General features: G+C 60.7%; 1 protein-coding gene across 3 annotated transcripts in view; it reads left to right on the plus strand.

The window, feature by feature from the left end:
- The first annotated feature begins 2,913 nt into the window (after window positions 1–2,913).
- Window positions 2,914–25,047, plus strand: part of MGLL (monoglyceride lipase) — a 92,294-nt gene continuing 70,160 nt past the window's right edge. Inside the window, exons 1-2 of one of the 3 annotated variants that reach the window (XM_068981846.1) lie at window positions 2,914–3,005; window positions 4,130–4,274. In XM_068981846.1, coding sequence (XP_068837947.1) covers window positions 4,187–4,274 — 88 coding nt within the window. In that variant the 5' untranslated portion in view covers window positions 2,914–3,005; window positions 4,130–4,186. Of the gene's footprint in view, window positions 3,006–3,557; window positions 3,663–4,129; window positions 4,275–25,047 lie in introns of those variants that run through there. The other 2 variants (XM_068981845.1, XM_068981844.1) reach the window with 2 other exon arrangements.

Here is a 25,047-nt window from a genome sequence, read left to right on the forward strand (position 1 = left end):
ATGAAAGGTAGTCAGCGACGTGAGCCAGTCGTTACTGTCGTTTAGTGACTAGTTCACGTCTGACTCTTGGTGACCCCGTGGACTGTAGCCCTCCAGGCTCCTCTGTCCACGGGATTCTCCAGGCAAGAACGCTGGGGTGGGTTGCCATGCCCTCCTCCAGGGGATCTTCCCGACCCAGGGATTGAACCCGCGTCTCCTGCTTTGGCGGGTGGATTCCCCACCACTGAGCCTCCTGGTAGGCCCACCATGAGCCATCAGACAAATGCAGATTAAAACCATAATGAGATACTACTGCATATCTAACTGGCAAAACAGAAGCGAAAAACAGAAAGACCCCGCATGCTGACGGAGGGTGCCGAGAGACTGAATCTCTAGTGTGTTTCTGGTGGGAATAAGAAATGGCACAACCGTTGTGTCTGCTCTGAAACACACTTCGGAGCAATCGCTTACAAAACCCAACAGGCAACTTCCACAGGGCCCAGGAGTGTAACTCCCATTTATCCCAGAGAAAGAAAGATTTACATTCATGCATGAATATTTACAGAAGTTTCACTCATAGCAGCCAGACACTGGAGCAACCCAGATGCCGTTCATGCGGAACAATGCGGTCCGTCCGTCCCGTCGGATCCTGCACGGCAACCTGGAAATGCTGAAAGACAAGTGAATCCTAAGAGGTTACACGCTGTGCGATTCAACTGATAAAACTCTTTGAAATCACAAAGTTTCACAGCTGGAGAATGTCGTAAAGTGGCTGCCAGGGCTTATGGAGGGAATCGGGACAGGAGAGAAGAGGGTGTCACCACAGGGACCTTTGTGGGGCGGGAAGGCTATGCGGTGTGTCAACATCCACTTCCCCCTTGCGCTGCTGCCCTAGAGTTTTGCAAGACTTTCTCACTGGAACAAAGGGTGCGCACCATCTCTCTATTATTTCTGAATCGAATCTATGTTAATGCAGCTGAATACGAGTCTACAACCTTCTCAGAGTAGAAAGTGTAACTAGAAAAGCCGGTAGAGAACGGCGCAATCTCACCCATCCCCCAGAGCCCCACCCCCCCGACCACCCCCACGGCCTCGCTTCTGTTGGTAAGCGAGCTAGGAGAAGCTAGGATAGGAGAGAGCATCTTTATCTTTCTTGAGTTTTGACTGTCCCGGGCCCTGGTTGCTGCGTGGGCTTTCTTCAGTCATGGTGAGCGGGCTTCTCACTGAAGCGGCTTCTCTTGTTGCAGAGCAACACGGGTACATGGGCACATGGGCACGTGGGCTTCAGCAGTTGTGATACCCAGGCTCCGAAGTTTCGGTTCCCAGGCTCCAGGCGCAGGCTCAGTAGCTGTGGCACATGGGCTTAGCAGCTTAGATGTGGGATCTTCCTAGCCCAGGAAGGTGAACTCTTCCACGGAGCCGCCTGGGAAGCCCTCCCCAAGCTCTGAACCCCCATTTCCACTGGAGTTCTGTGAACAACTGTTCCCCAGACTTCCACACTGTGTATGTAAAGTCCTGAAATGCTGGTAGCCCAGCTGGTGAAGAATCCGCCTGTAACGCAGGAGACCCCGCTTTAGTCCTGGGTCGGGAAGACCTGCTGGAGAGGGGACAGGCCACCCACTGCACCATTCTTGGCCTTCCCTGGTGGCTCGGCTGGGAAAGCATCCGCCTGCAATGCAGGAGGCCCGGTTTGATCCCTGGGTTGGGAAATCCCCTGGAGAAGGGAAAGGCTACACACACTCTAGTACTCTGGCCTGGAGAATTCCATGGGCAGAGGAGTCTGACGGGCTACAGTCCATGGGGTCAGAGTTGGGCACAACTGAGCGACTTTCACTTGACTTCATATTAAAGGGGGCTTGGTGTGCTTTGGGGTCCCCCAAAACGTCCCTCGGGCCCCAGCCTGGCTCTGGGATGAATTCCAGTCCAGGTACCACCCATGTGCCAGCCCCTGGCTCCCTGCTTGGACTCGGCCGCCTCCAGAACTGGCCTTGCCTGGGGCCTGTCGCTTGGCCAGCCCCCTCCGTCAGAGGCCTGTGACCTGCCACCAGGCAGGGCTCACACCCCAGCTGTTGTTTGCTTTAAGTTAGCTTGTAGGCCTTAAGCAGCCGGGGCCTCCCCACACACGGACCGTGTGACTCTGGAGGACAGTGGCTCTTTTCAGCACTGCTGCGGTGTTGACTTGTTTGTGACCGAGGGAAGGATACGGGGGAGGTCACTGTGAGCAGGGCACACCTGACCGTCCTGGGGGCAGAGGTCCTGTCCTGGGCTGCCAGTGAGGAGACCAAGGCTCCCGGGGCGAGCGTCGGAGCTGGCGCTGGGCCCAGGGGGATCTAGGCTCGGGTCCAGCTGCCCCACCCCACCCCCACCCGCCTCGTGGACAGCTGCACCCAAGGGTGTTCAGACCGTCCCTGGCCTGCGCCTGCCTCTGAGGCTTTGTGTGTCCCCCAGGGAGGGTCTCTGGGGCCAGGCCTGCCCTTGTTGGCCTGGCCCCCACCTCCTGGAAATTGGGCACAAGTCCCCCCACCGCGCCCCAGCTTTTTATGTGTGTCTGACTGTGTGGGGTGTGTGTGTCTGTGTCCGAGTCTCTCTGTGTTCCTTTTTATGCGTGTTGTGTGGGTTTGTGTGTCCATCTGCGTGTCCTGAGTGTGTACGCGGTGTCCACGTGTGTGATTCCGGAGGGGGGACGCCCGGGCGCCTGTGTCGCCCCTGCATGCGTGTCTGTGCGGCGGGTGTGCGCGCGAGGTGTGTGCGCGCGTGGGTGTGGCGTGTCCGCCCGCAGCGCGGCTGTTCGGGGCGCGCCAGTCCCCCGGGCGCCACCCCGGGGCGCGGCCGGCGGGGAGGAGCGCGCGGCGGGCGGGCGGGCCGCACACGTGGGCCCGGCGCCGCCTCCCGCGGCCCACCCCCGGCCGCCCCCGCCGGGAGGGAGCCGGGATAAGTGGCGGCGCGGACGCCGCGCCCTGTCTCCGGAGCGGCGGCGCGCAGCTCTCGGTCCCGGCCGCAGACGAGGACTCGGCGCCCGTGGCCCGGTAACTGCCTGAGTCCCCGCCCCGAGCCGTCCCTGTCCCCCGGGGGCGGCCGCCCCGCGTCCCGCGGTCCCCGCGGCCCCGCGCTCGGCGTGGGCTCCCGCGCCCCTGTGCGCGTGTGCACGAGCGCGCGCGTGTCTGCGTGTGCCCGGCGCGTGCGCCCCGCTCCCTGGCGGCGGCCCCGAACCAACTTGTCGCCGCCGTCAACTCCGTGTCCGCGTGTCCGTCCCCCGCAGGCAGCCCTGCCGGCGGGGCTGCGCTCCTGGCGCCGGCGGACGCGGGCAGGCGGCAAAGTTTTTTGGGGGAGCCTGGCTGACTTTCCTGGGGGACCCGCGCTCGTGCGTGTCCGGGGGTGGGGATCTGGTCGCGCGGAGCTGGTGCCCTGGCTGCCTCCCGGGAACCCTTCTCCCAGCCGCAGGGGTTTGTTTAGGAAGAGTGATGGGGGGCCAGTGCTGGGTGGCTCCGCCCGCTCACGGGGGGCAGCCCTGGGCTCCGCGCTCCTAAAGCCAGGCAGGAGCTGGGGCCGGGCGCTGGCTGGGAAGCTGGGGAAGCGTGGGGGGCGCCCCCCGCCTAGATGAGGGGGCTGCCCGGGCTGGTCTGGCCCTGACGCTCGGGGCTGTGTGCTGGCGGACCGCAGAAGGACGGACGTGATGCAGACAGGTTTGTGGCGGCACCTTTAGAATTTCGGGCAGAAGGAATTAACCAGAGCGTCATGCACCCCGTGACCGCGCCCCTGTGAAACTTCCTTGGGGGTTTTAGCATGGATGGGTGTTTTGCAGCTGGGTCTTTATGCCCACAGGGCTGACTGTCATCTCCACTTGATTACAGCTAAAATAGTCTTTAAGATGAAGTTTCCTGAAATGATTTAAAATAAACACAGATGGGAGGGGGGGAAGAAAGCTGTAATGAGGCACTTAAAAGATAAAGTGAACATTTTTCTTAAGAACAAATGGGGTTTTAGTATTAAATATGTGTATCTGTAAAATTTTTGAAATGGAAGGGTTTTTTTTTTTAAAAAAGCAAGCTGCTTTAAAAAAATGTTAGTGACTCTGAACAAGGTCTCCCTCCTGCTGTCTGTGTGCTCTGCCATCTCTCTGACCTTGCACCATTCCCTGTTTCCTTCCCAGCACCTGAAGATCCTTTCAGAATGCCAGAGGAACGTTCCCCCAGGCTGACACCACAGAATGTTCCCTACCAGGACCTCCCTCACCTGGTCAACGCGGACGGACAGCACCTCTTCTGCCGGTACTGGAAACCCTCAGGCGCGCCCAGGTCAGCCTGCCCCCCACCCACAGAGATGCTGAGGTTGGCCCCCAGGGGCGTCAGGTTCATGCCCCCTCCCCCTTCCCATGCAGCTCCTGTGAGGCCACTTTCTCCACGGCCTACATCACAGGCCGTTTGAACATTGAGCCCAGCAGGCTAACAGAGCTGAGGGCTTATGCTTCATCTTTTTTAAAATTAAGAAGCAGGAGTTCTATTTCAAATATGACAAGTAGGATGTGAGTTCTACCGTATGGCAGTTTTCACAGGACTTTATTTTTTGTGCTGGAGTTGATTTCCTGTTGTGCAGACATGCCTTTAAAATCCAACCCAACAGTGACCGAAAACCACCTGATCAGATAAAATCAAAATGATGTGTATATATAGTAACTTTTGTTCTCTGTCCGGTTTGACTGTGAGCCTCAGAGGGTGTGATTCGTGTGTCAGAGAAGGAAGGGGGTCTGCCTGTCTGCTGATGTCTTGCTAGCTCAGTTGCTTGGTACATTTCCCATCAGGGATTATGTCTTGCTGTTAGAAACAGGCGTTGGGACGACACACAGTTAGACAGCTGGTCTTCTGCCACTTCCCTCCGCTCGCATAAAACGGGGAAAACCCTGCTTGTTTGTGTTGCTCAGGGAAGGGAACGATTTGGGGTAGCCAGCTGGCCTAGCGACCAGTGAACGTCTCCTGTTCCTCGGCCATGTTACCTGCTCCAACAGGCCTCTGGTCCCCGGAGGCCCACGTGCGGTGTGGGATGTGGGCTGGGTTGCAAGATTCTGTCTCCTCACTGTTACCCAACCCAAGCACAGGTTTGAAATTCCTCCTCCGGCTTCAGCAAGGTGTGTATAGTCCAGGTAGCTCACATTCAAGACGCGAAAAGCAACAAGAAAGCAGAGACGTGAACTGTGAAGACCTGGTTTAGAGTCACAGCTTCAGGACAGCCGGATAAACTGCTGTCAGTGGGCGGTTAATAGTCCTGAGGTCTGGCGCTGTCTTTCTTAAAGCTCTCCGGAGGAGAGTGCTGGAGGGGGCGCGGGTGGGTGTCGGATGGGGCGGGCGAGGTCGGCAGGCGGCCGCAGGCTCCCTCTGGCTGTAACTTCTAACCACCCTGCAGTGCATGGCGCGTTTATTAGCTCAGTGTGCACGAAGACAACGAAACTGCGAGCCTCAGACTTCAGGGGCTTCCTTCGTGGAGGGGGAGGCTGTCCTCACCGGAGGTCAGCGGGACAGAGAGCCTGCAGGCTTCCGACGGGGCGGGGCCGCCTTCCTTGAGCTGTGCTGGGCTCCCAGTCTCCACCCCAGTGGCCTTGGGCCCACTTCCTTGCTTTTGCTCCAGTTAGCGTCGGCACCCGCCCCCCACCTCCGCCAGTTGTGTTTAAATCTCTTGGGGTCAGTGTTTATCTCCTGCTGGGAATGAGAATAGGGTGGGTGGGGGCCGCACTGGGGCTCCGGGCTTTGCCAGAGAGGGCCCCCCACCCGCCTGCTCGTCTCCCCCTTCTCAGATGATGCAGGTTCGTGAGCTCCCTTGGGGGGCGGGCCCCCCCGGGCCGGAGGGCCTTTAAACCCCATCCCCACCAGTCCTGACCCCTCCGGAGGTCCTGGAGGCCCGGTGGTGACAGAGGCTACTGCACCCTGGGGCCCCGGAGGGATCAGGCCAGGCCGAGTGGGGTGGGCCCGGGCGGCCTCAGGACAGAGTCTGTGCCCGCTGGTGGGGCCGCATCTCTGCGCCTGGGCTCAGCTGCTCTGTCAGACTGACCGCCCTGCCCTCCTGCGGGTGGGCCACAGGCCTGCTGCTTCCGGAGCGGAGCGGCCCGCTGGGCTCAGCCTGCCCCTCCAGGGAGCACCCTCCAGGGTCTTACCCCGGGATAGCTCAGAGTCTTCTGTGCTCCTATGCTCGGGGAAAATGCCACCAAATGTCCCTCTCTGCTCCTTTTTACAAATGTTTCCCAGGGAGGCCCTAGGGACCTCAGAAGCCCTTGCCTCATAGACGGTGCCTGATAGAGGGGTCTTAGTTATCATGAGTCCGAGGCTGAAAGCCCGCTTCTTGGTCACGCCAAGGCAGGTTTGTGCTTGTCTGGTGCAGAGCTTTGCGGTGACGGTGGATACTGACCGTCCTTAGGTTGCAGCAGAACAGGCTCCCGTGAGGTGGGTCTCGGGCCTGCTCTGGCCTCTGGACTGGTCTCTCAGATGTGATCTCAGGTTTATCTTCCAGTCAGCCTGCGAGGCAGGTGCTGTCCTTGTGAACCCTTTCAGAAGCTGGTCCAGCTGCATTTTGCCCACATTCTTCTGGTTCCAGTGAGCACAACGAGACGTCCGTCCAAGGACTGTCTTCCTGATAAATTCTTGCGTGTTTTTGTTAGGATGAAGGTCACTCCTTACGGAAAGGAGTGATAGGATCTTTCATTGTGATTGTGCTCAGCAGTGTCCCCGTGGATGGTAGCGTTCCGGGCTCCTCTGGCAATTTCCTCTTCCAGGGGGTCTTCCCTACCCAGGGATCAAACCCGCATCTCCTTTCTTAACCACTGAGCCACTTGGGAAGCCAACAGGATCATTATTCTTCCTAATTCTTTGCTGGCAGTAGGGCAAAATATGATCTGTTCTGAAACCCCAGATCTTCTTGTGCCCCTGGGGACTGGCTGCCTTGTCGAGACTGGGAACTGTGGAATTTTTGAAACCCTGGCTCTGCAGCAGGGTTTCCCTGACGGTGTTCTCGGGGTCACGGAGCCGGCCGGGCGGGACGTGAGCTGCTCTGTCACGGCTCTCGTGCCCTGGGATGGTGTTTCACGCCTTTGGCTTCAGATTACCACTCAGCCCACCTGAAGGGCAGCGTTGAATTACCTTCTGAAGTGACTCAGCCATCCTGGCCCCCGAGGATGGCTGACAGGTCAGCAGCGTCGGGGCCCCAGCGGTCTGACGACTGCAGCGCCCGGTTGGATGGCTTGGCTCCGAGGAAGTCCTCCCTTGGTTCCGCCAGCTGAGGAGGGCTGTAGGGACGTGTGATCGCACAGCTGCAGACCTCGGGGTGTTCAGGGCCCAGCGTGGACGCGTCACACCCATCTGCCTGGGCCTGACCGGGCAGTCTGAAGCAGACCCTTGTGGGATAAAGGCCTGGATGCCCTGCGTCTCCCCTCCGAGCAGGGGCGTCCTCGTGCCCAGCCCGCGCTCCGTCTCTGGGGAGCCCCCCACCCCAACACCGTGGAGCCAAGCAGGCTCTCTTCCTGTCGGCTCATTGTTGCGACAGCTGGGGTCCCCGGGGGCCGCTTCAAAGAGCGCCGTTCCTCCGCTGGCTGGAGGCCTGGTGCAGACACCCAGGTGACCCCCCCACCTTGAAACAGCTCCAGATCCAGGTCCCCTGCAGGGGCCCCTCAGCCCGGGACCCTGAGGCCCCTTTCGCCTTGCTGCCTCCTCGCGGGGGTGGCCTTCCTCTGAAGGAGGGTGGCACGGCGTCCTTTCTGGAGCCTCCCTGTGGGCTCAGAGCCTTGGCCGCTGCTGGTGGGCCTGGAGTCCACAAGCCGAGGCCTCTACCTCCTCCCTCTCCGACGTGCCCTGCTCTGCCCTCGGTCGTGCTGACCGCGTCTCCACGAGGCCCTCAGCGTCTGCCTTGGGAGTTGCGGCCAGAGCCGTCTCAGGACGCTTCCTCCCACCTATGCAAATTTACCTGAAGAAGAAGCAGCTCTTGCCGGGAGCTGGGATATATTTAAAGGCTGGAGAACACCCTCCCTTCCTGCCGCCCTCGTACTGTCCTCCCATCAGCCACCAGCCCCTTGGGTCTGGCGACTGGGGTTCTGGAGACGGAGCTCCTCCCGGCCAGCCAGGTGCAGGCATGGAGTGCGGAGCCTCTGCCATCCGGCCGGACCCCACTGCCCTCTGAGGTTCCGTTCCCCTGGGTCAGCTCATCTCCGTCCTCCCCTCTGCCTCCGGTTTGCTCTCCGGGTTGTGTGCCCCCTGCGTAGGGTGTGGGCACCGTGCTCTGGGCGGTGCTCCCCGGGGTTCTGTGTGTCTGGGGGGGTCTGCCTCCCTGGGCCCCCTGCTGCTCCCGGTCCCTCGCGGCCCTCCGCCCTGAACTCATACCACCTGTGTGACTAGGCATGACACATCGCTGCCTTTGGTTGGCGTGTCTCCAGGGCCAACCGAATCCCACCCCTTGTTTTCAGTCGCTCAGTCGTGTCTGACCCCATGGACTGCAGCGCGCCAGGCCTCCCTGTCCATCGCCAACTCCTGGCGTTTACTCAGACTCATCAAGTCGGTGATGCCGTCCACCATCTCATCCTCTGTCGTCCCCTTCTCCTCCTGCCTTCAGTCTTCCCCAGCATCAGGGTCTTTTCTAATGAGTCAGCTCTTCGCATCAGGTGGCCAAAGTACTGGGGTTTCAGCTTCAGCATCCGTCCTTCCAGTGAACACGCAGGGCTGATTTCCCTGAGGATGGACTGGCTGGATCTCTGTGCAGTCAAGGGTGCCCCATCCCTTAGGTTCCACCCCTTACTCGTCCCCGAAAGTGGCCCTAGGGGCCCAGTTCTGGGCGCATCTGCTCTTCCCACTCGGCTGTGGTCACACTCCCGCCCAACAAACCAGTCAGGAGTCACTGGTTTACTGATGCCGGGGAGCTGGCACCAGGGTGGGGAGACAGTGGTGACGATCTCTGCATCTGAGGAAGAGGGAGTGGTTACCATACAAAGGGGAGGTACCTCGAGACCAGGGGGAGGGTGGTTCCCTGGTGGCTCAGTGGTCAAGAATCCACCTGTGATGCCAGAGACCTGGGTTCCGTCCCTGGGTCGGGAAGACCCCCTGGAGAAGGGAATGGCAACCCACTCCAGTAGTTTTGCCTGGAGAGTCCCATGGACGGAGGAGCCTGGCGGGCTGCAGTCCACGGAGCTGCAAAGAGTCAGACAGGACTGAGCGACTCTACGACACTAACCTAGAGACGGGACAGCTGCCAGGCGTGGTGCGAATTAGAAAAAGGGCCGCGTGGGGTCGGCACGGCCCCTCAGCTGGGAGGTTTGGTGAGCAGAGCGCAGGCTCCCATTCACCCTTCCAGCCAGCACCCTTGAGCGGTCTTGCTCCGGTGAGAAGGATGTGCAGGGCCAGGAACCACGGGAAGCTGGAGACAGGGAGAGGCCAGGCCCTGGGGTCCTGCTGGCCATGGGCAGGCCACGGGCAGGCCTCGGGCAGGCTACGGGCAGGCCACGGGCAGGCCACGGGCAGGCTACGGGCAGGCCACAGGCAGGCCACGGGCAGGCCATGGGCAGGCTATGGGCTTGAGTTTGCGCCTTGCTGGGTGGGCAGCCGTGGACCGCCTTCAGGCCCAAAAGTCGCGCAGTCGGGCTTGTGGCTTGAGCTCAGCTGGCAGGAGGTGTTTGCCGTGATGCAGGGTGCCGGCGAAGGGGGTGAGTCAGCTCCTCGAGGTGCTGGGGTCGGAGCCTGCCAGGTGGTGATGGAGGGTTCCCAGGGGTCTCCCCGGGTGCCCGGGGAGCGTGGGGTCCCCTGCAGAGCACACCTTCAGCTCACTCTCCTCCAGAGACGCCGGGGCTGCTCTCTGATGGTGAGGACCTGTGGACCACCAGGCGGTGGGACCTCCTGCTGGAGCATCCCTGAGAAGCCAGCAAGGAAGCAGGGACCAGCGGGGTGGCCGGCAAACCTCCCCAGTGAGATACCGACGCGGGGGGCGGTCAGTTTCCTGAAGGCCAGAGAGGAATCCTGTCTCCCTTTGTCTCCCCACCACAAGAATCAGAAAGGGCCTTAGACTTCTCTGAGTGGGCTCCTGATACTTCCACCGAAACGCGGAGCCCGGGGTCCTTACTCTGTGTTGTATGGCAGCGACATGATTTTTAGTCCCATCACTGCCTTCCAGTCCTACCTCAGCTCTCTCTTGCCTATTTTAAGAATTTCCCAAAGTTCCTTCCTCATGGAGGGGCCGCCGGTCCTCCTCCTGGTGTCTCTGCCGTTGTTGCAGCAAGCTGCCTGATGTTTAAATAGGGCATCTCTTCTGGGCTTTTTTTTCTTAAGACTCTTCGAATAGCAAAGATCTTTTGACGGCGAGAGGACACTGCTGTTCTTGCCGCATTCTCGCAGTTGGTTTTTCCAACAGCTTCGTTAAGGCATAATTTTTTCCACTTGCTATAAGCATGTTCTGTGGATACAAGTCGGGCTTTGTTTTTCAGCGGAGTTGAGGAAAAAAAAAAATTGCAAAATAAGCCGCTCCCTGAAAGGCGGCCATTGTCCACCATTGTGCGTTGCTCAGCACCTTTTAGGTAGAGATGCCCATCCGGGCGCACTTTGTCCCCGAGTGCCAACGAAACGGCGCTTCTCCTGCCAATGGCCCTTCGTGTGTGACTCTGCTGAGATTACAGTGTGACCCTTGTCCCACATTTAGGGTCAGCCAAGTCTTCCGCTGGGGGTGGCGCTTTCGTTTCACCCATGCCTGCTCGCTGGGGTGGAGGTGGGGAGGCGGATTCAGTTCAGTTCAGTTGCTCAGTCCTGTCCGACTCTTTGCAACCCCATGGACCACAGCACGCCAGGCCTCCCTGTCCATCACCAACTCCTGGAGCTTGCTCAACCTCATGTCCATGGAGTCGGTGATGCCATCTGACCGTCTCATCCTCTGCGGCCCGCTTCTCCTGCCTTCAGTCTTTCCCAGCATCAGGGTCTTTGCCAGTGAGTCAGTTCTTCGCATCAGGTGGCCAAACGACTGGAGTTTCAGCTTTAGCATCAGTCCTTCCAGTGAATATTCAGGACTGATTTCCTTTAGGATGGCCTGGTTGGCTGCCTTACCTTCTGCAAAAAGGTTCAGAGGAGCTCTCACCGTGGAGCCGCCGCTTTGTCAGCGTAGGGAAGGAAGAGGGCAGGAGGGCAGCAGGAAAGAGAGCGGGTTCGGGGACTGCATCCGCAGGGGCGTCAGGGTGAAGGGGAGCTGGGCCTTCCTTTCCTTGAGCAGAGTCCTCAGAAGGCTCCGCGGGCAGGATGCGCACAGCGAAGGGACCCCTGCGCCCTTCAGGGTCTCAGGTCTGGGCTCGTGGGCGCGGCCCCTGGAAAGCGGGTCTCAGAGGAAAGCTGACCGGAGGAGGGCCTGGGTCTCCGAGCTCTGAGAGTGCTTCTCAGCCCTGCTTTCGGGCCCCCGGTGCACACGCGTGTCCCTGGCCCTGAGATCCGGGCCGCCCTCGGCGGGAGCTCAGAACCGTGTCTCCCCCCGGGGACCCAGGTGTCTGAGCATGTGGCTGGCGGGGCTGAGCACGAGGGGACCCTCAGAGGCGGCAGCTCTCCCCAGCCGTCGGGGCTTCCTGGGGGTGGTGGAGGCTTTAGGGGGTGGGCTCTGTGGACCTCGGAGAGCCACGGGACCTGAACGTCCCCCCTTGCTCGGAAAGCACGGTGGGCCACCCGTTCCCCAGCCCCTCAGGGTGGGGGCAGTCTGGGACCCCAAGGCTCAGTGCCAGCTGCGTCACCTGTAGTGGGGAGACGGCGTCAGAGGGTGAGCACCCCCCGGGGGCTGGCACGGGCCGCAGGGGCATCCCCAGGGCTGGCATCCTTCGGCCCCGTGCCTCCCCGCTCTGGGTTAGACCCCGGGGCGGCTTTCCCAGGAGGCATCCACAGACCTCCTGCTGGGGGCCGGGCTCTCAGAGGGCCTCCTGCTCCACGCTTCCCCCGAGGCCCGCCCCCGAGTGTCCATCTGGGCGGTCCTCTTTTCAGTGGTGCGAAGCGTGCGGGCGCCTCTGTGGAGACCAGGGAGACTGAGGACCAGGGCAGCCCGACCTCAGGGAGATGCAGGAAACTGACGTAGGACCCGGGGCTGCTGCGGGGCCCAGGGGAGCCCGGGAGGCCTCGAGAAACGGGCAGCAGAGGGTGTGGGCTGGGAGGGCTCCACGTGGAGCGGGGAGGAGGGAAGACGGGAAGGAGGGGAGGGGCCGGGGGCTCGGGTCCGGCTGGCCTGGTCTCAGCAGGGCGGTTTGCCCCGGGCCGTCCGCGTGGCCGGAGTAGAGACGAGGGCCCTGCTTGGGAAGCACGGCCTTTAGGCGTTCTAGGTGCTCCGCTATGTTTATGCTGTTCAATCCCTCGTGCCGAGACGTCCCTCAGGGGAGGCTGGTGTCTTGGGGCCACACAGCAGGGCGGTGCCGTGGACGGTGGCGGGCCTTGGCAATGGTAGACCAAATGGCAGGCCTTGGAGGTAGAACCCGCCTGAGTCACACGGTTGGGGTGGGGCTGCAGGCTGTCGCTGGACCTGAGAGCCATTCTTCTCGTGGTTAAACAGGGGCCCCTTTCCCCTGGGTGGTCGTAGCGTCAGACGCCGGGCGTCTGTGGGGTCAGTGCCTGGCTCCGTTTCGAGATGAGAGCGTGTGGGTCGTCTTGGGCTCCCCCACTGCCCACCCACCGGGCTCACTCCACCCTGCCCGCCAGCGTCTGTCACAGGCACCTCCCTGACGTCCGTCTCGACCTCCCTCCGCGTGGCGCAGGCTGTGTGCTTTCCCCAGCCTCCGGGCTAATTACTTAGCAGTTAGAGCCGTTGCTGTGAGATTTCAGACCCCGAGAAAGCATCCATTCTGCGGGTGCTCGGTTTACAAAGTCGTGGGGAAGCCGCTGGTGCAGTTCTTTCTGAGATAACACGCAGTTAGCAAACTCGATGCTTCGATTAATGTCACGTGAAAACCTCTGTGCCCATGTTGGAGGTGTGACCCTTGACCCGCTGGAGGACCGGGACCCTTAGGGAGGGGGCCTGGGGGTCAGCGCGCCCAGGCCCACCGGTTCTCAGCCCCGTCGGCAGCGGCCTCAGCGCTTGGCGTCTGTTTTCTTTCCGGGCCCCGACGGCGTGCTCGGGTGTGTGGAGGTGCTGGCGCCTGGGCTGGGCTTGTGTTGCGAGGGCTGCCCTGGCCCCTGGCGTGTCTGCAGGGGCAGCGTGTCAGGAGGCCTCTGGTGGGCAGCCCGTGCTGGGCCCCGTGGGTGTCTCTGTGCGCCTCTGGTCAGCTGCTCCCCCGCAGGACAGGCAGCCGGCGGGGGCCTGCTGGCCTCGAGTGTCTGCCCCTGGCAGGCTCTTGGTCTCTTCTTCCCCACGTCCCCTGGGGCATCAGGGTGGCAGTGTTTCAAGGGCAATGAGAGAGCAACAACACACTTTCCAAGTCTCTGCTTGGGTCAAGTTTGCAAGTGCTCTGCGGGCAGAGTGAGTCAGCCCAGAGGCGGTGGAGGCCCGTCCACGGGGCAAGGTCGGGGGAGGAGGTTTCGTGGCTATTTTTGACTCCGTCGCTGGGAAGGGACTTTTGTGCCGAGAGCTGGGACACCAGGGTTGGAATTTTGTTTCTGCCTCTGAGTGGCTCTAGATAATCTGGCATCCGGTAGACTTTCCAGCAGGTTCCCAGAGTTTGCGATTTTATATAACTCTGGGCCAGTTTGCATCTCACGCTGGCGACACAAGCTGTGAGCTTCTCCAGGGCAGAGCTCAAGCTTCATATTATCCCGGCTTCCTCAGCTCTCACCCCGGTAGAGTTTCATGTCCAACACAAACCAAGAGATCCAAACATGTGTGTTGAATGAATGAGTGAACTTCCTGTGTTTATAAGGTAAGACAGTTTGGTGGGGTGAGTCTCAAAAGTCCCTGCGGCATGGTTTTCTAGGAAAAGAACAGCATTTCCACTGAGTGTGGACCAGAGCGGCTTACTCTTTGTGCAGGAATGAGGGCACCTACCGTTCGGAAGCAGCAGAGAAGGGAGTTAGCAACAGCTAAGAAGAGAATATTCCCTACAGGCAGCCAGTCCCCTGGACTACTAGGTGGCTGCATCTTAACCATTTTAACTTTGAAGTGAAGTTTGGAAACACAGCCGTGAGTGGGCCTGCAGGACAGCAGAGAGTGTTTTCTGTGTTCGGGCAGAAGTCAGCACGGGCAGCAGAAGTCAGCACGGGCGCCAGAATCCGGGGTGGGGTCCGCTTCCTCTGAACGTGCAGGTGACGCGGCAGGTGTTAACTGAGCTGCAGGTGTCCGCTCAGCACCAGGGCGGAAAGCGATGGGGCTCCTCCAAGCGGCCTGAAGACTCGGGGTGCGCTTGACCGCAGACCCCCGATCGCGTGAGCTCTCTGAGCTTCTTGTGCGTGCCGGGGCTCATTCTGGTTTGGAGACCCCGAGGTGGTTCAGCAGCCCCTCTGCCTTGGAAGACCGCTCCCCGCACGTGTCAGGGAGACAGCGCCAAGCACCGTGGCGGTTTGCTCGTGAGGGTCACGCATTCTGAGGAGGTGGGGAGGGGCGGTCCAGGGACAAGTTTAGGTGACTTTAAACCGCCCCTTGGAGGTGTTGAAGGGGCCTGGAGGAGCCGCTTCCACACGGGCACAGAGGCATGTTCTGAAAACAGCAGGAAGTCTTTCTCGGCCTGACGTCTGCGGTGCACGGCGGGAGGTGCGTTTGGAAGGGTTGGTCCGGGAGCTGGGATCTGAATGGCCGTCGTGTTAATCTGCCACAAAGCGCCACAGACCCGCTGGCTTAAACAGCAGAATGGTCCTTTGCCCCGGGACCGAGGAGCCGGCGGGTTGGCGTCTGGTGAGAGCGGCTCGCGTGTCCGGTGACGTCTCTGCTGTCTCCCCGCAGACGGGGTGGACGCTCCACGGGACGCGCGTCCTGACTTTTCACAGAAGCTCGTGCTTCTCTGTGGTTTCGTGGCAGATGCCCCAGCTTGTCTGAAGTCGCTGTGGGCTCGGCCCTTGCCTTGGTGTCCTGTGTCTTAAGACCACCTGCTGTCAGCAAGCCGCACTGGCCGACTGGCCTGAGGCAGGTTCAGACGTGAGAGTGGGCAGGGCCGCGGGTAAAGTCTGCCTGTGCCCTGCAGACCCAGCAGGTGCCCGCCTTCCTTCCTAACTTTTGTCCCTGGGGGTGCCACTCGTGGTTGGTTTTAATCAGGTGTGAATATCCCCTTTTCCCAGCGCTATTTGCAGGAGCTGCAAATAATAGTCTGTTATTAAAAGACTGTTAGAACAAGCGTCTTCTCGGCAAACGGTGCTGGAACAGTTGGGTGTGTGCGCGCTCAGTCGCTTCAGTCGTGGCCAGCTCTTTGCAACCCCGTGGACTGGAGCCCCCCAGGCTCCTCTGTCCACGGGATTCTCCAGGCAAGAACACTGCAGTGTTGCCATGCCCTCCTCCAGGGGATCTTCCCGACCCAGGGGTCGAGCCTGGGTCTCTTATGCCTCCTGCACTGGCAGGCGGGCTCTTTACCACTAGCGCCACATGGGAGGCCCCGGCACAGTTGGGTATCTGCGTACAAGAGGATGGGGTTGGCCTCTTCCTCACACTGTGTACGAAAGTGAACTGAAGGACCTAAACCTAAAAGCAGCAACTGTGAAACTCTTAGAAGAGAACACAGGAGTGAGTCCACGACCTTGGATTTGACCGTGGTTCTCAGATGTGACCCCAAAAGGACAAGCAGCAGAAGAAAGAAAATGACTTCCTGGACTTCACCAGAATGAAAACCTTTCGTGCTTTAAAGTACACTTTGAAGAAGATGAATAAACAGTTCACAGAATGGGAGAAAATGCTTGCAAAACATCTGTGTGATAAGGGATTGTATCTGAGGCATGAGAAGAATGCTTGTAATTCAGTGATAGAAAGATAGCCTCCCTGAAAACATGGGCAAGGGGCTTGAAGAACATTTCCCCAGAGAAGGTGCACTGATGGCTGATGAGCGTGTGAGAAGACGCTCAGCATCAGCTGTCGTCGGGGAGATGAGGGCAAATCACAGCCACGATGAGGGGCCGCTTCCCAGCCACTTGGATGGCGTGTGATGAGGACGGCGGTGAGCTGGTGGGGATGTGAAGTCTGGGCCCTTGTGGCCTGCTGAGGGAATTTAAAGTAGTGGAGCCGCTTTGGAAAACAGGCTGACAGTTACTCAAAGGTTAAACACTGTTACCTTACGACCCCGCAGTTCCATCCCTAGGTGCGTATCGAAAGCAACTGGGGACTAACAGGTCATGCTAGTCTTTTCAAAACAGGCCAACAGGGACCTATGTTGTGGCACCAGGAACTGTGGCCGATGTCTTCTAATCACCCATCGTGGAAAAGAACCTGGAAAAGCATAGGCGTCACTGAACCACTTTGCTGCACGCCTGAAGCACTGTAAACGAATGACACTCCAGGTTTTAAAACATTGAAAACGTGTCCACACACTTGTACACAAACACTCACGACAGTGTTATTGCTAATGGTCAAAATGTGGGAACGAGCCAGATGTCCGTAACTGGTGAATGGATGAATAAAATGTGGCATGTCCACACAGTGGAATATTTGGCCATGAAAAGGCAGGAAATACCGGTGCATTGATGAACCCGAAACAGTTATGCTGAGAGAAGGTGATGGGTTAATACGATTCCATTTTCAGGCCAGTCTTCGGAGACAGAAGGCGCGTTCACGGTGGCCGTGAGCTGGGTTGGAGGTTGGGACAGCTAAGAGTAGGGGTTTCTTTTCAGGGTGATGGAGATGCTCTAAAATTGATTACGAGGTTGGTTGTATTACTCTGTAAACATGTGAAAACCACTGAATTGTATTCTTTAACAGAGAAGATTATATTATCTGTGAATTATATCCCGTGAAAGCTCTTACCAAAAAAACACAAGTACCTAAGCAAGCGAGTGAAGCGGTGTCAGGCAGACATTTTTAATGATGTTTACCCAAAAGCCTGATGACCCAGAGTTACTCAGGGTATGTTGGCACAAGGGGGAAACAGCGTGAAACGGTGATCTCAGTCATATTAAAAAGACAGTCATGGGAAAGAGGTTGGAAACACGACTATAAAAACGGAATGCGTGTCCTCAAGCCTCGAGCCGCCTTCGGAAAGGCCCACGCTCAAGTCTCACACCTCGCTGGGTTCCTCCTGGGCTTCACCTGCTCGAGTCCCACAGCATCACATGGGGGTGATGTCACGCTTGCTGTTTCACTGATGGGGAAACTGGCCCCAGAGAGTCGGGTGCTAATGAACACGCAGCCGGGGTCTGAACGCGCGTCTCTGTGCTCTAAGGGCACTGCTCTCTCCAGCACCCAGCTCTGCCCTGTAAACACGTACAGAGCCATCTGAAGCGCCCGTCTGTGTGCACAGGTGCCTTGTAAACGCCCCCGACGGATGGGAAGACTGAGGCTCGGCAAGGGGCTCCGACCAGGGGCCTGGGTGGAGCGACAGGACTGGAGAGAGCCCACGGTGCCCAGTCCCTCCCCTCCACCCACGTCCAGCTGCAGCGGCGGCTCTGACGACGCGCGCCTGGCTGGAGCTGCCTCGCGGGGTCTCAGCAGAGCTCCGAGGCCCGAGCTCTGTCCCCGCAGAGCGGTGAGCCTGCCCCCTAAGCTCGTCCCGGTGCTCCTTCCCTCTCCTGCATTCTCAATAGATTCCCGATGGTTGATTGCCATCCGCTTGGCATTTCACCGCCCAGAAGGACTTGGAGCCATCTGCAGACTTGGAAAGTTCATGCTGTTCTCCTTCCAGGAAAAAAAAAAAAAAAGACAGACTGTTACATAAGATGGATTCAAGCACATTCTTACAGGAAGGTTGGAGCCACTTGTCAGGCCGCAGGCCCCCTGCCCTCTCCCCCCCCCCGTTGCACGGTCCAGGTGCAAAGTCGCACGCTACTCTCAGAACCGTGCTTCCTCGCAGAGCTGTTAAGAAGGATCCCAGTGTTGCCCCGACGTCCACGGACAACTCCGGGCGCCCCTTCGGGCCTGAGGAGAGGCTCCTCCTGGAGAACGTGCGGGGTGTGTGCTGGTCGCCCTGCTCTCTGTCCTCCCAGCAGGGAGGGGGTCATCTCCGGGGCAGGCACCCCCGTGCACCCTCCCACAGCGTCCCTCCAGCCGTAGCCGTCTCTTCTGCAGCCTCCAGGCTCTCCCCTGCTCGCTCAGCTTGGGTCGTTGAATTTTGTTGAAAATAAAATGTGCCGTCTTTCCATGAGCATGTCCGTGGTACGACGTTGAGAAATGAAGGGAAAGTAGGGAGCTTGGATGACTGATCCCCCCTCTGGACGGTCCTTGGTAACCTCGCAGACTCTGAGGAATTGGACACAGCCGTGCGGATAGATGGTTAGTCCCCGGCTCTGCAAATGGGGGGACAGAGGAGCTGGGACCGTTCGCTCCCTCGCAGGGACAGGGTGGCTGGGGCAGGACCCGGAGGTCTGAGCCGAGTGAGAGGCGAAGGCCCACCCGCAAGGAGCCAGGTGGGCGAGGCAGTGAGGGACGGGTGAGGGGTGGCACAGGGCGTTGGCTAACCCTGCCGGCCCGGCTCTGAGCCGAGGTGACCTTGGCCTGGTCTGGACGGAAGCCTGCTGTCCGGGGAGGAGGCGGCGTCCGCCCACCTGCCGTCCACACCTTCCTGCTCTCGGCCACTCTCTCGCTGGCCTCCCTGGCAACAGGGCTTCCTGTTATAAGAGCGCCTTACGTGTGTCTGCCTACGCGGGCTTTTCTCCGGTTGCAGAGGCCACTCCGTGGCTGTGGTGTGCAGGCTTCTCCGTGAAGAGCCTTCCCTTGCTGCCGACCGCCAGGTTCAGAGCGTGTGGGCCTGTAGCTGGGTGCACGGGCTTATGCTCCGTGGCATGCGGCATCTTCCTGGGTCGGGGATCAGACCTCTGTCTCCGCACTGGCAGCCGGGCTCTTTACCGCTGAGCCGCCAGGGAGGCCCACGCCGGGGCTTTCTGCCTCCTCATCCCCCAGGACCACTTGGAGGTTGGCCTCCTAACTGACCACCTCCTACGGGGGTCACCTCTGTGTGCGGCCTCGCTCCTCTGGGTGGTCTCCAGACGTCCGGTGGTGAGAGCGGGGCCCGCTGCCCCCCGGACCCCGGCGAGCCGCACTCCAGTCCCGTGCAGGCCGCCTGTGTGCTGTCGGCCACAGCGTCCGACTTGAGAGTCCTGTCTTTGCTGTTCCCTTGGACTAGACCTTTTTTCTCATTGCACATCCGTTTTGGGCGGGAAGTTTATTCTAACTCGGGGGCTGGAAAGCTAGCCTGAGATGCCCTCAGCAGAAGGGGGGTATGGGGCACAGGAACACCCCCTGGCTGCGTCTCAGCTCCGGCTCCTCTTGGCCCAGAAACCAGAGCCGGCTTGTGCTGGGGAGCTGTTTCAGACAGACCGGCACCTCGCCGAGGCCTCCGTACCCACCCAGAGGACGCGATGGGGGGATTAGGCGACCCTGACGGCCCAGTGTCCATCACTTAACACCGGGCCGCCAGCGTTGGGCCCGGGCGCCCGTCTGCGTGGGAGCCCGTGAGACGGGAGCGCTCACCCTGTGACGCGCCGCACCGTGGTGAGCGCTGAGGTTTCTCCCGTCCCTTCCAGAGACCGGTGGTCTGGCCTCTGCAGTGTGCACACGCCTGCGATCACAAGTCCTCCCCACTGCCCGCTGCCCGCTGCCCGACGAGAGCCCGCCGCCGCTCTGTCCTTTGCGGGACGGGACGCCAGAGCCCTGCGCCCCGACGGCGCCTCTGCTGCTGTGTGTCCAGCTGAGGCCCTGGGAGGCGGGGCTTCCGGCAGGCGGCGGCCCACTGCTGGGACCCAGAGCCCACGCGGGTCCTTCTCTGTGCAGAGAGGAGACCTGGGCTTGGGACGGAGCCCAGAGCTCTCCCGAGAGAAGCCGGTCCGTCACCCCAACCCCTGGCCTTGGTTCTCCACATCACAGCCCCTGGCGCAGCTGTGATGCTCGCCATTAAGGGACCATCCTGAACATCAGGCTGTGTGCTTCTGCGGGCAGGCTGTTAGTGATTTCCCTGAGGGCCGGTTCCAAACACTGATCCGGACGCCAGCTCCCTGAGGAGCCCTTCGGCGTGAGGACCTTTTCAAGGTGGCAGGCAGGCGGTGGCTGCAAGGAGACGCCGCTGAAGACATCGCACTGTTGGTATCAGTGAAGGGCCGTGTTCTCCTGGCCGCTTATGGTATAGACTGCTTTGCCGTGGAACATCAACCGCTCCCCGAGGCCACACCCCGAAAGTGTAGGAAATTCTTTTCAGGAAGGAGCTGTCTGACGTTGGAGGAGTGATAATTTCCACGTGCATTTCCAGCTTGGTTTATGGGAGGCAGGTATGCGCCTCTCATCCCTGGAGTTCGCGTGTGTTCTTCACGTCCAGCAGATCCTGGGGGCCTGGTCAAGCGTGGCCGGGGCCTCCAGACCACTCTGCCCATCATATCTCGAGCACGAGGACTGCAGCGGCTCAGTGCCTCTGGCGGCATCTGATGCTGTTTGCATTTGGGGTCTTCCCTGGTGGCTTAGATGGTAAAGCGTCCGCCTGCAATGCGGGAGACCCGGGTTCAGTCCCTGGTTCGGGAAGATGACCTGGAGAAGGAAATAGCAACCCACTCCAGTACTCTTGCCTGGAAAATCCCGTGGACAGAGGAGCCTGGCGGGCTGCAGTGCCCGCGGTAGTGACGCCCTGCCCGACAGACTCTCTCTCTAACAGCGTCTGTCTGGCTACCACACCCCGGGTCTGTGCTGCGTCGGGCGGTCCTCTCTCTGGCTGTGGCATTCGCGCTTACTCGCTCCGCCACGTGTGGGATCTTAGGTCCCCAGCCAGGGATGGAACCCGCGTCCCCTGCAGTGCAAGGCCGGCTCAAGCGCTGGAGCACCGGGGAAGTGCCCTGACTAACTCCTTCCGTTGTTGCGGCTGCTGCTTCCCAGCCTTGCTGAGACGTCACTGATGTGCGACGCTGCATGAGCGTAACAAGGTGTGCAGCTTACCGAAATCACATGGAGTCTGAAATGAGAGTCACAGGGGCTCGTGTCTCACACAGATAAGGAAAGCGGGGGGGCTTCCCCTTCTGATGGGAGCTCTTGGGGTCTGTGCTCTTGACAGCTTTCCAGCAGCGGCCACCGTACGCCGTGCTGGACGTCGCATCCCAGGACTTGACTTCTACTCGGGAGTTTGTGTTAATGCCTCTTGACCTCCTTCCACCCCCTCCCAGCCCCGTCCTTGGTGACCGCAGATCTGACGCCTTGTTTTAAGAGTGTCTTCCGTTTTGCTCTCCTCCTGATTTTAGGTTCCGCGTCCGAGTGACGCCGCGCGTTGCTCTCTGTCTGTGACTCGCCTCGCGCGGCATAATGCCCTCAGGCGTCCGTGTTGTTGCCAGTGGTAGAACCTCCTCACTTCTTGCGGCTGAGTCCTCGTCCGCCGCACGCGCACACCGCGCCTTGATCCCTGTATCTGTGGGTGGACACGTCGGTCGCTCCTGCAACGTGGCGACTGCCAACAGTGCTGCCGTGAGCAGGGGGGCGGTGCAGATATCTCGGGAATAGAGTCTTTTCATTTCCTTTGGACACCTTCTCAGAAGTGAGAGTGCGGATCCCGCGGCCGCTTTAGTTCTAACCTTTCCAGGAACCTCCGTGCTGTTCTCCACAGTGGCAGCAGCGGTGTAGAGAGGCCCCTCTCGCCACGGCCTCGCCAGCGTCTGCTGTTTGTCGACTCTTTGGTGGTCGCCCTGCGTGAGGCGGCGCCTCAGGGTGGCTTTGATGTGCATGTCCCTGATGGCTCGTGGCGCTGGCCATCTTTTCACGTGCCTGTTGCCCATTTGCGTGCCTTCTTTGGAGAATCCTGACCCCATCCTCAGCCTGTGTCTAGAGGGCCTGGGGCTGCAGGAAGCAATTCCACACTGGGTGGGGGGGGGTGGCACGTCCCTTGCCCCCCTGCCCTGACCGTCCTCTCCACGGCACTTCACGTGGCCTGGCGTGTATTCACGTACTGATTGTTCTGGCCTCGGCCAGGGACGCGGGGCTCCACCAGGGCAGGGACTTTGTCTAATTCAGGTGTGTGCTCAGAGCCTGAGCCAGACCCCGAGCTCGTCAGCCTCTGTCACTGATGGAACCGGTGGCTGAGAGAGGGGTGAGCTCCGGGCTGGGGCAGGCGGCCCTGCGGCAGGCGTGCACCACGCTGTGCGGCCGGTGGGGCCAGAGCAGCCTCCCAGGAGAAATGCGTCTGTGTCTATGTCTCTCTCTGTCTGCATGTAGACGGATAAAGGGTGGGGGGACAGATGGATGTGTGCATGCGAGCTCACTCCTGTCTGACTCTTTGTGGCCCCGTGGACTGTAGCCCACAGGCTCCTCTGTCCATGGGATTCTCCAGGCAAGAACACTGAAGTGGGTTGCCATGCCCTCTTGCGGGGGATCTTCCCAACCCCAGGATGGAACCTGAGCCTTCAGCAGGTGGATTCTTTACCACTGAGCCATCTGGGAAGGCCAGATAAATAGATACGATAGGATGAGCAGCGTTTTCCTTTTTCTTTTTTGAGAAAGCAGGTGCTCTTAGAAACTTGCTGGAGCCTTGCAGCATCTGACCTCAGCGCTGCAGGTCTCGCTGCCCTGCTCGTTAGGAGCTTGCCTTAGCGTGGACGTGAGGGCAGAAACATCAGCTGTGGCAGAACAGTGGGGAACCACATGGGACTCACATATCATCTGCTTCCTGCTGCAAAGGATGACCGACGGGGCCCGGCTGGGCCATGCAGCAGGAGGACCCCCACCACCAGCTTTGTGGGGCGCGCTCTGTGTCGGCCTCACGGCTGGCCCTGCACCGTCCCTGCTTCCCAGGAAGGGGAACGGGCTTCAGCAGCTGGCCCACCGCACGGTTAAGGAACCACAGAGGTGGGTCCGCCCCACACCCTCTGGGCCCTGCCTGGGTGACGGGCTCAGCCGTGAGGGTCCACGGTCGTTACGGTCCAGCCTGAGCTTTGTGGATGAGGAACCCCGCAGCGTGGTGCTCACGTGAGACGTATGTCTGGGTCTGGCTCCATCACCCGTCCAGGGGTCCACACGGTCAGGTGGGGGCCCAGCCCCTTCTGCCTTGTTGTCCCCCACCCCAAGCGCTGGTCCAGTGACCACAGCCGGGTCCTGGTGTCCGCGCTCCAGGGCGTGGGAAGGGGGAAGAAAGAGCCAGCACGAGGCGGGTGTTGTGGAGGCCGCACACAGCGGTTGTGTCCGTGCCTGTGGTCACGTGGCCACGCCTCGTTGCGGGATGCGGGCTCTGTGGCCTCCGCCTGGCGGCCGTGTGTGCAGGTGAAGCTCCCGGGAGCGGAGGTGAGCCTGGGGCCGAGCAAGGGAAGTGCTGTCTGCCTGTCACTATGCTGTGATCGCTTGTTCATTTCACAGCAACTGTTAACCTGTCTGGGGGCTGCCAAGAAGCCCGGTGACGTGGCTGGGAGAGGAGCTGTTGGCTGTGAAATGGGGACGAGCCCAGGGGGCCGGGCCACAGTTGCTCATGCCCGCTGCTCCCATACGTTTGCCCCACTGCCCCCAAGGCAGGGCGTGAGGCAGGGAACTGCAGAGAGGGTAGGTGGGTTCACCGTGGGCGGGGCTGGAGCCAGGAGCGGGAGCTGGGCCCCGGGACCCCGGCGGGAGGGGCAGGACTCCGGTTCAAGGCCGCTGGGGACCAGGTCTACTGCTGCCTCTTCTGATGGCGAGTGTGGCCTCAGCGCTTCCCAGCTTGGTTTAGTCACCTGCACGTTACGGGGCTCCTGGGCAGGGCCCGCTGGGGTAGCAGGTCCGGGTTGGGGTGCTGGAGGCTCCCAGCTGTGTCTCGCATCCCTCCAGCCGCTTCGGGCCCTGGACCCTGACGGTTTGTTCTGTGTGTCGGATGGTGTCCGAGCTGGGCCTGCTGGCCCCCTACCCTCGTGGGAACTCTGCTGCCCCTCGTCCTGAGTCTTGTTACCTGTGACCCCGAGCTGCCTCCCTGCTCCCTGGCTCAGCTGGGTCATCCAGGGTCTCGCAGCCCTGACCACCCGCACCCTCCTGAGACCTCCGTGGCCGGATCGCTCTGGGGGAGCCTGAGCGCAGAGCCTCAGGACAGGCAGGGGTGCGGAGCGCGCGCCGGACGGCCTCGCAGGGAGGGAGGGGCCCCCGGAGGTGCAGGGCTGAGAGCGAGTCAGCTGCCCGAGCATCGCGGGGCGACTCTTGGCGTCGGCAGGACGGGAAGCTGCACAGATTGGAGTGGGAGGGGCTGGGGGCAGGGTGCGGAGCTGAGAGGCTGCTGCGATCCTTGGGTCTGGGGTAGCGGGGGCTGGGGGCGGCAGCAGAAGCCTGCAGAGGACCCACGTGAGTGGTGCGGCCTCCCGGGCTCCGTGTCCAGAAGCTTCAGGCAGGGCCGCAGTGGTGGGCCCAGGGCTGCCCGCGACGCGGCTGGAGGCTCAGAGCCGGCAAGGAGCCCTGCCTGTCTTCTCACGGACAGCCTCACGTCCCACCCGAAACCAGAGTGCCGTCTGCTGGGAGGAGTTTGCGGTTTTCCTGCAAACCCCGTGAACCCACCAACCCGCTGAGCAGCCTGGTGTCTGCTGGGCGAGGTTCCGGGTGATGGAGGCTGTGAGGTGTCACTTAACTGCCTGAAAAGCAAAGCAGCAGCTTTTCCCAGCCCAGCGTGACCAGGGCCTGTCACACAACCATGCCCAGAGACGGGGGAGCCCAGGAGGAAGGGTGACTGATGCTGGCTGGGGTTCGGTGTGGCCGGGGCGCCACCGGAGGGGCAGGAGCCCCCGGACAGACGGGAGGTGGGTGCGGTTGTGGTGCACAAGCATGGCCCAGAAGGCTTGTGGTGGGCAAGGCCGCCGCCCTACTGATGATCAGGAGAAGGGGAATAAAGGCCACAATGAGGTTCCCTCTCCCAGCTGTTCAGATGGCGGGTCTGAAGGCCACATGGGCAGAGGAGGGCTGAGCGCTGTCGGTGAGAAGGTAAACCGGTCCTGCCTGGTGGAGCTGACGGTCCTCACCCGCGGGCGGTGACTCTGCCACCAGACAGGGACCCCCTGGCCCATAAGCGCCAGGAGCCTCACACGACAACCACCAGGGCAGGACCCGCCGCGTCCCCCGGTGGAGCCCGTCCAGACG

Source organism: Capricornis sumatraensis, chromosome 10, assembly GCF_032405125.1.
Source record: "Capricornis sumatraensis isolate serow.1 chromosome 10, serow.2, whole genome shotgun sequence".
Taxonomy (NCBI): domain Eukaryota; kingdom Metazoa; phylum Chordata; class Mammalia; order Artiodactyla; family Bovidae; genus Capricornis; species Capricornis sumatraensis.